The sequence below is a fragment of the Aulonocara sp. 'chitande type north' Nkhata Bay genome, linkage group LG3 (genome assembly GCF_057382095.1).
Source record: "Aulonocara sp. 'chitande type north' Nkhata Bay isolate Kocher_YH1m ecotype deep benthic linkage group LG3, A_spYH_male_GT1.1, whole genome shotgun sequence".
Lineage (NCBI taxonomy): Eukaryota > Metazoa > Chordata > Actinopteri > Cichliformes > Cichlidae > Aulonocara > Aulonocara sp. 'chitande type north' Nkhata Bay.
Window position 1 is genome coordinate 16,316,789 of NC_141346.1, and position 9,963 is coordinate 16,326,751.

A 9,963-nucleotide genomic window follows, 5' to 3' on the forward strand; every position below is an offset into this window, starting at 1 on the left:
ATGTCCACAGTCTTTTTTCACTGCTTATTCTCAACACGTTTAAATGAAGATACTCTTTATAAACAGTTAAATAAAATACAGGCATTTCATTAGGAGCCAGTATGATGTGATAATAATAATAACTGCATCATTCATGATCTGCTTGTATCCATGTTAGTGTTTAAAGTCCAACATCTCCCTCTAGTGGCCATATATAAACCATGTGTGAGGATGGTGTTAATGTAAAATGTGAATCATAGTGTTCCAGTCAGTCATCAGTGTGTCTCTGCACAGCTGTAATTAAAATGTGTTCAGAGGGCCTCAGTGTCTGAATGGTTCCAGTTCAGCTCCATAACAGCAGTGTCCCTGGTTTGATTCCTGTGTTTCAGCTCATATCTGCCTCTCTCACTGAGGGGGACGTCCACTACATGGACATGGATTTGTTCATCAACCAAACTACAGATCACTGAGAGCAGAGGAGACTTTCTGCCATGTTTCTTTTCATATGTGTGAACTGACAAATGTTTTACTTCAGAAAAAATAAGAAATAAGAAAAAAAAAAACACTGTTGTGTGCGCATAGTTATTGTGTTTAAATTTTAAATTAAAAAATTTTAATTTAAAATTAAAATTATTTGTAGTCTCCCACCACTATATTTGAACCAATAGAAAGCTGGTGCTCAGAGGAAGAGAGCGGGCATTACTTGGTGTCAGTGACAGAAATGAAAAAAAGCTCAAATGAGTGAGAAGGACGATGAAGGAAACATCTGTGCTGTGTCTGCTCTGTAAGTAGAATCTCTGTGTTTGTTTGAATTCTTGTACTTTGACTGTCTGCTCTCCTGATAACTGATGATGGAGGAGAAGACATGAAAAACAAATCAGGCTGAATTCAAGTTCAAAACACCACGAGGACCAACTGCAGGTCTGAACTGACTCTTTATCTTTGCTCAGGAGTCGAGGAAACACAGCAGGCAGTGAAAAGATCAAATCATTCACTCATTATATCAACACAACTTTGAAGTGACTTTAGTGGGTTATTTAAAGTATACAGTAGAGTCAGCACACTTTTTTCAGATTAAAAAACAGAAAAGAAAAAAAGAAAAACTTTAAATTCAGTAGCAGTCAGAGAAAAAGTGGAAGATGTCCAGTGTTGGGAAGGTTACTTTTAAAATGTATTCCACAACAGAATACATGCCCCAAAATGTATTTTGTAACATAGTTACGTCACTCAATGAGAGTAACAGATTCTGAATACTTTGGATTACTTAATATATTACCATGCTATTTACAACCACATGAATGTACTATTGCTGTGTGATTTATTACTGTTCCTAAAGGTTATTCACCATACCAATATCTTAATATAAATGAGTAACAGTAGGGTGGACATTAGGTAAGGCTGCACTTTTAGCAGCGATCTCGTATAGAAAACTATTCCACGCATATATAAAACAGGTCTGCGGCTCCGAACCATAGTAAAGGCATCTCTGGCTGATACGTCGGGTTCCATATTGGACTCAAAACTAGCTTTACTTTGTTGTCTGGGTCAACTTTGCTAGCTAGAGACAGAGAGAGGCGTTGAAAGGGAAGGTTCCAGTGTTGGGAAGGTTACTTTTAAAATGTATTCCGTTACAGAATACAGAATACATGCCCCAAAATGTATTCTGTAACATATTCCGTTACGTTACTCAATGACAGTAATGTATTCTGAATACTTTGGATTACTTAATATATTACCATGCTTTTTACAACAACGTGAATGTACTATTGCTGTGTGATTTATTACTATTACTGAAGGTCCGCGACTCCGAGCTGTAGTAAAGGGACCTCTGACTAATACGGCGGGGTCCCTGTCAGCTCATAGCCGAAAAATAGCTTTACTTTGTTGTCCGGGTCAACTTTTCTTGCGAGAGACAGAGAGAGGCGTTGAAAGGCTGCTCCAACGGAACTTATTGTTTTTGGAGGAAAACACGAACACGGTGTACAGTCGAGTCGTAATAGCTTACTTACAACTGCGCTTGTCAGGCACTCTTCTTGGCTGCAGTGGTTATTATTATATTTACATGCTTCCAGCTCCTGTTTCTGCTCGATGACAACTCGTACTTTTCCACTCTCCTTTTTCTCCCTCCCTCGCTCACAGACACATAACGGGTACAGCAGTCCATTCTCACTGCAGCACGGACTACACTGTTTATGAGGCTACATTCTTTAGGGCGATTCCTGTAACACTCTGCCTATTGGCTTTATATTAAACATTTTTTTTAATAATAATTTAAAAAAATATTTCTTCACGTCATTATGCAGGCCGCAAGTAGAGGTGACATGGGCCGTGAGATTGAGACACAGGCATTAGAGCCTCTTAATGCGAGTTTTGTTCAGGTTCTACCGGCATGGAATTACCAGAAATAGAGAGGGCATAGCCTAACATAAGAAACAGGAAAAGGCCGCTGTGTAATCCATTTATTTCAACAAAGTAACTGTATTCTGAATACCACCTTTTTAAACGGTAACGGAACAAATACGTAACTGTGGTACATGTATAGTGTTACTCCCCAACACTGAAGATGTTTATCAAAATAATGATCTGTAAATCATATTTAACAGTACAGGTTTCACAGAGGTGCAGTGACTAGTGCCTGTGTAGGTTTACTTCAAAGTCCAAAGACATGTTTGGTTAACTCGGATAGTGAATGTTAGTCTGTGATGGACTAATGATCTGTACTCACCTTATAACAGCTGGAATAAATTGCAGCTTTTCCTCAACTGTAATTTGAATAACTGGTTAAAAAAATGGATGGATTGATGAAATATTCTACCAGATGGTTTTTAGATTTAATCACTTTATGTTCAGTCTTTTTTGAGAAAGAGATGAGTTTGTGTGTCATTTCTCTTTAGTTCTGATCTCACTGCTGAGCTGCACAACAAACCAAGGTCAGTAACCTTCTTCTGTCACAGTTTAAACCTGAGAAATGCTCAATGATATGACCTGATTGGGTTCATGTTTCAGAATTTAAAGTCCAACAGATCATAATTCTTTCATTTTAACCCTCACAGCTCGTCTGACTGTGAGTCCCAGCAGCTCTCAGTTCTTTAGAGGAGACTTTTTGTCTCTGAGCTGTGAGGAGGACGACAGCTCTGCTGGATGGACTCTGAGGAGAAACACAAGCAAAAGACAGAGGACTCAGTGTGGAGATGACTGGGGAGAAGGTGCTGGTTCTTCCTGTAACATCAGCTATATGTACCCCTGGTACAGTGGAGTTTACTGGTGTGAGTCCAGAGAGGGTCCCATCAGTAACATGGTTAACCTGACAGTCACTGGTAAGCTGAGTGTGTGGAGTTAGTGTTGATGAAGCTGTGTGTAAATGGATGAAATGCTGTAGTTTGTCTCTGTGTTGAGGTGGATCAGTGATCCTGCAGAGTCCTGTCCTCCCTGTGATGGAGGGAGATGACGTCACTCTGCTCTGTAAAACAAAGACCACTCCCTCCAACCTCCCAGCTGCTTTCTATAAAGATGGCTCCCTCATCAGGAAGCAGCCTACAGGTCACATGACCATCCAGCATGTTTCCAGGTCTGATGAAGGCCTCTACAAGTGTGACATCAGCGGTCATGGAGAGTCTCCATCCAGCTGGATCACTGTCACAGGTGACACACTCACCTGTCTGTGTTTCTGCAGCTTTCAACATTCACAATGTGACGACAACTTAATGACTGTGTTTGCTTTATTTTAGGGGAACACACCACCACACCTCCACCTACATCCACACCTCCACCTACATCCACACCTCCACCTACATACACCTCTCCTCCTGTTCTCTCTGTACTTTCATTTGTTGGATCAGTGTGTGTTGTGGTTCTACTGGTGTTACTGGTTCTTCTGGTGAGACGATGTGTTCACAGGAAACCTGAAGGTGAGACTCAGACTTCCTGATCTTTCATGTCTGAGTTTGTTTAGTAGAATAAAGTTCACATTCAAGTTTGAGAGTATTTGTGTTTAGAAGATCATTCCATCTGTGTTTAGATATTGCATTTACATTGTCATTCATTTTGCATCACTTGAGCAGATCAAGAAGAAGATGACATCCTCACTCACGTCACGTACAACACTGTCAAGATATCAAATAATTTGCAACAGTCAATCAGGCGAAGCAAAGGTAGTGTTGTGTTGTTGTTTTTTCATGGCAGGTTTTATGGTGAGGCTCATTCCAGTTTCAGCTCCAAGTTATCATAGCAAACATGTTTGTTCAGTGTTCTTGATTTTTCTTGGATTACTGTGTTCATGAAGTGAACTAAACTCACCTTTGGAGGCTCAAGTGAACACAAGAGGAACTCCAGCTGTTGGTACTTCATTTTTTTGTATTTTGAAGTTTGTGCTTGGCATAATGCTCAGACTTTAGAGGACCTTGTGGTGACTGTTAAATTGATGCTGTAGGAAATTAATTGAACTGAAGCTGTTTAACAGAACTTCACAGATGAAGGAGATGCATTACTAAGATGGATGCTGAGTTGTCAGAGTTTCTTTGTGGATGTGCAGTTTTAATTTGGGATCAATCTGGGAGTGAGATCATAACAAGATTGTCTGTGAAGGTTCTCAGTCATCCTGTTAGGATGCCTGGGTCGTTGACCCAGGGTTTTTGAGTTTATGATATTATTTATATTTTCTAGTTTTTGGTTTCTGAGTTCTGTCTTATGGTTTATGTCTCTGTCTTCTTTAGTTGCTCTGTCTCCCCTATCACCTGCATCCCCTTGTCTAGTTCGCGTCTATGTGAAGTGACAAGATTATGTGACAGTGATGTTATGAGCAGAGTTGGGAGTACAAAAGCATTTTCTCTGATCTTTTCCCTTTGATTTTATTTATACAGTGCCAAATCGCAGCAAAAGTTGCCTCAAGCTGCTGTGTAGTATAAAGATAGAATCAGATTTAGGTTTCTGAAGACTATTGCTGATTTTGATGTATTTTAGACATGATCAGAAGGGTAAATCTGTAGGTTGTAGAAAAGTAAAATAAAACATCTTGCTGAATTGATAAGATTGCCTTCAGCAACCTGAATAGACAGAAGAGACTGGAGCTCAGTCAGATGTATCCATCTGTGTTTTTAACTGTACTTACTGAGTGTTGTTCAGTGTGAGCTGGACTGTGTGTTTGTGGTCTGTGGTTAACTGAAGCTAACAGCTCTGCAGTCGTCCAGCATCCTGTTTCTGATAGAAAGAAAACACTTCAGCTGTCTCAAACTCAGCCTAAGAGCTTTGAAAAGATGAAGGTCAGCGAAAATGTCCTCATAATCCAAACCATGTCTTTAATGCACATTGGGACACCAATTTCTCAAATACAAATCAAATATTGCCACTTTCCATAAATGTCACCCTGTTTTAAAGCTGTTGCTTTCTATTAGAGGAAAATGCATGTAGAAATAATTTCTATGTGAAAATGATGTCTGCAAACAGACCTAAATCTATTTGTTCTCATAGTGTTTACTGTAGCATGAGATGGAACCTGTAACCCATTCAGGTCTTACTGCCCGTCCAGCTCTTGCAGGGTGCCATTATCGATACACTGTCGTCACATTCAGATTCTCTGTTTGTTCCAGCACAGTGTCAAGAGTCTGAAGGTGATAGTATGAAACCTGTTGTCACTTCTATTTGCACAAAAACAGCATAAATAGATTCAGTGGTTTCAGTTACCTCCCTGGATGGTATCAGCTGGATTTAAAGAACAAATTTACAGTTAACATGAGACGTTTAAAGAGAAAGACTGAACAGACCAAGAGAAAGACTGAACAGACCAAAGGTTCTGAACTGTGTTTTCAGCCTCTTAACCTGTTCTTCAGAACAATTCATTATTTTTAAAGTTCTTCATGTAAAACCACTGCACCTACTTCCTGCTGTTTAATGTTAGTCTGATGAAACTTCTCACTGCAGTGTGCGCTAGGTAGGTCTATAAAAGTATTCATGAGGTGAGAGTGTTCGTTGGCACTGAAACAAAATGGCAGCTTTGCGGTCGTCGACTTTTTTTTTTCTCAGAAATAGCCCGCAGTTCTATGCAGTCAACAGTAGGCGTTTAGAGGAGGAAACTGAAAAGCTGCTTCGGTTTATCAAGATTATCTCTTAATGCCTTCGTAACAATGCAGATATGAAGATTAAAATAAAATGTCTTGCTATAAATGTAGTGCAATAATAATCTTGCAGTTGTTGTACATGCAGTAATTTAAATGTATTTGATTATGCAGAGACAGATTTGGCTGACTCAGCAGTGAGACCTGAAGACATCAGTTATGGACAAACAATCATCAGAACAAGAAGGCCCAGGTACAGCTGATCTTTATCTTTGACTTTGGACAGAAACAAGCTAACTGCTCTCTTTGTTTCCAGCCATTATGCTAAACTAAGCTAACAAAACCACACCAATACTCAAGCTCAGGGCTCAGACTTATCAAACCTCTCATCTCTCTGTCAGAAGTAAACCACTTCCTCTAAGTTTGACCTGTTCCTGAGCAAGATATGCAGCAGAATGTAAACCTGATTAAAGATTCTCGTAACAACACCAATATTAACTTTTAGTCTAGAACATGCAGAGCTGGATATGGGGTGTGTTTGTGTATAGTCTGTGAACACAGGAATCAGTAGCATATGTTAGTTAAGCAATGTTGATTCTTCCAGATGTCTTGATACAGAAATGTATGTTTACTTTACATAATACTTATTAAATAAACAGAATAAACAGAACTGAGAAATGTGAAACAATTAAGAACACATTCAAACAGATTCATCAGGTAACACAAGGCCATTGATAAGACTGCTTAGACTAGCATATGGAAGCTACTCACAACATGGAGTGCAAAGATGCAGTTAGCGTCCATAGAAACTTCCCTCAACAAAAATTAACACGTCTTGCAATAAACTGAAAACACAAATGTCCTGACAGGTAATAAACCTACTACTGAAGGTTATTTCGTAAATGCACAGAAGGAAACGTCCAGTGCATGGTAAGCCAAACTGGCTCCTGTGCTGCTTTAGCTTGAAGGGCAACCAATCATGTGACTGTAATTAACTTCTTCACCAAAAGGTGTCACTGTTATGCCAACAAGTAATTTTAGGTCCTATCAAATTTAATTTCAGGGGTAATTCACCTAATAATATGTTTATGATGCCGTTTTCTCTTATTAAAATGTTTTTTGTTTCTTTATGATGTTAGAAAGAGAGGAGATCCTTTAATACGGTAATCTAAGGCATAGAAGTCTCTCCCAAATGCTGTTCAAACCTGCTGTTAGTGAGGGGCAGCCAGTCAGAAGAAATAAGTGCTAAAGCACAGGAACTAAAACCATTTGTTTCAGACAGAGGATGAACCATGGTGCTATACCAAGGCCCAGCATGAAAAACAGAATGATTGTTTTAATCTGTGTGTTTGTGTTCAGACTTTAAACCAGATCCTGACATCATCTGCTCTTCAGTCCACCAGTCCAACCAGTGACATCCAGTTGCTGTTCTCCACTTGATGCCCCCAACACTTCAGACCAGAGTACAACATGACCAGATTTTAATATTTCTTTCTTACTAAATAAGAAAAAATATTTTCCTTCTTTATCTTAAAATTTAAAAGTGCATTTCCTTGTAAAATCAAATGTAGAATAAATATGTATGTTTTTAATGTCTGCAGTGACATTGAAATTGTTTTAATGTTTGACCCTGCTGTTGTTACTGTAGCAGGGATTTAATTTCTAAATAAGCTTTTGTCATCATGTGTGTTTGTCACGTGGTTCTGTGGTTTTCCCCAAGCTGTTGGGGAGAAAATTTCAGTAGTTATGTATTTGTTGTGTTCATTGATAAACTCCTCACATCAGTACTAAAAGCAAATAAAAATCATCAAAATGAGGGAATATTAATCAGTGTAAACAGGACAGAAAAACATAGAAGATGCCCGTATATTTGAGACTAAAAAGTTTTTTGTTTTTTTTTTATTTTTTTTGTTATTTTTAAACTAATGTTATTTTAAAGTAATCAAATAAATAATCAAATAAACCTGATGCTGACAATAGAAAATCAATAGAAAATTTGTTCCTTAAGCTGGGAAACAAATTAAATCACACTCAGAGTTAAAAAAACAAAGAGCTAAAGTGTTTTGGTATCTGATAAACTACAAACTCATGAACATGTAACCTCCTGGACCTCAGAGCTGCTCTAGTTAAACTTCTCCATGAATCTTGAAATGAGCAGGAGTGTAATTTGAAGGTTGCTGTCATCTTCTGGTGAAACCTGGTGTTACAGCAGAGCGGCCGCTTTATTAATGTCAGTTTAAGCATGAAAACCATTTTTTAAAATCTGTTAAACAAGTGAAGAAAATTCATGGAAATTTAATGGAAATAAAAATAAATAAATAAAATAAAATATGAGAGCGCTGTAAACACAATAATGACGAAGACTGATATTGAGAGTGACCTTAGACTTTATACTGAATACAAACAGAAATGCTCTTTGGTTTAATTTAACAGGCAAATCTCACGTAAAGAAGCCAAAACAAGAAAACTGACAAATATCAGAGTCCAGCAGTAACTGCTCCAGGATGTATTTTAGATTTAGTTGTGTGAATGTGACACAACTCCACACAAGTCCACAAAAAAGAGCAAAAACTCTGCTGTGGAGTAAATAAGAATATTATTTACTTAAGTTAAATTTGGCTCACTTTGACCCTTCACTTTTTGTCATTTGAAATTTGAAATAGTCGTATTGACCTACTGAGCAGCATCAAAGCACAACACATCCAGGTTTAACACCCCAGAACCAGCTCAGTCATCAGTGCAGTATATTTTAAAACATTTGTCCTTTTTATTTGAGCAGATTAGTCAGATGGTCTTAGATTTTACTCATGAGCTTGTTTTAAAGTACAAAAGCATTTCTGCAACGGACAATTGGGCATGAGGGTCATGAACTTCAAATCATATGCATCTGTGTTAAGTTTAGTTAGTTACTCTTGTTCATGAAGATACACAGTCATGTTGATTATCAGCTTTTGCTGGTCAAACTTGTCTTCTACAGGTACGACCTCGTACATCTGATATCTGATGTAAAGCAGGTTTTGTGACTATTTTTCTATCATATATCAAGAAATGTTTGCCCAACATTTTTACAATGTCTAAAGATCAGGCGAGGACAACACTGGATGACTGTTTTAAGCCATCATTCTGTGTAATTTGTGGTTTGTTGTGTTTGTTCTGGAACTGGATCAGCAGCATTTTATTGAGAGCACCAAAAAAACGATTATATAAAATTGATGACAACACCCTTTTATGCTTCCCGTGTTTCTTATTTATTTATTTAAGTTCTGTTCACTTAATCTGTTGTTTTACTGTTATTATGTATATATTATGTTATGTTACTTAGTTTCTACAGCTAAAATGCTGTAGAAACTAAGTAACATAACATAAGTAACAAATTTAAATCCCATTTTGATTTAAATGCTAAACACAATAAAACTGTTGAAATCACACAAACCGTTGCTGTTACTTTACTATTTAAGAAATGACAGAACATGTCAGTTCACATCCGGAGTTCATGAGAAACAAAGTCACCCCAAAGCTGCTGAACTGCATTCCATTAACACACAGACACATTTACTGTCAGTACATTTGTGGCACATTGAATTCCTCCTCAGCCAACTCTGAGATTATGAAACACAAAAGCAAACATGAGACAAAAGTTGGAAATGAATCAATAAATGACGGCCCTGTTTGTGAGGGCAGCATCAAAGTGACGTCTGACCTAATGTTCATTGTCACTGATTTTGATCTTGAATGTGAAAAGGTGCATGGGAAACATTCGTGAAGACGACCTGCGATTCAAGACTAAAATAAACAAACAAAACCTTAATTTTCTCAAAACAAAATGATGAAAAAAAGTGTTTTTAAATCATTTCTATTTTTAAACATATGATCTTATAAAAAAAGCCAAACAAATAGAAAAATCCAGAGATAGATGATATCATCGAATACACAA

The 9,963-nt window shown here is 37.7% G+C and overlaps 2 protein-coding genes across 2 annotated transcripts in view; one reads left to right on the top strand and one right to left on the bottom strand.

Annotated features, from left to right (window-relative positions):
* The window catches only part of LOC147334189 (coxsackievirus and adenovirus receptor homolog), a 261,856-nt gene that overhangs the window by 75,639 nt on the left and 176,254 nt on the right, over positions 1 to 9,963 (bottom strand). The gene's annotated exons all lie outside the window — the stretch shown is intronic.
* On the top strand, positions 431 to 4,380 carry LOC147334192 (Fc receptor-like protein 4). Its single transcript, XM_086286677.1, has 5 exons — positions 431 to 763; positions 2,874 to 2,909; positions 3,033 to 3,296; positions 3,376 to 3,621; positions 3,708 to 4,380. The coding sequence occupies exons 1-5, from the start codon at positions 733 to 735 to the stop codon at positions 3,905 to 3,907; spliced, it is 777 nt and encodes a 258-aa protein (XP_086142803.1). The 5' UTR covers positions 431 to 732; the 3' UTR covers positions 3,908 to 4,380.

Excerpts from the sequence above, each read along its gene's own strand:
- LOC147334192 (XM_086286677.1), top strand. The coding sequence starts at position 733 with ATGAAGGAAACATCTGTGCTGTGTCTGCTCT. Across the intron at positions 764-2,873 it reads ATCTGTGCTGTGTCTGCTCT|TTCTGATCTCACTGCTGAGC; the intron begins GTAAGTAGAATC and ends ATTTCTCTTTAG. Across the intron at positions 3,297-3,375 it reads GGTTAACCTGACAGTCACTG|GTGGATCAGTGATCCTGCAG; the intron begins GTAAGCTGAGTG and ends CTCTGTGTTGAG.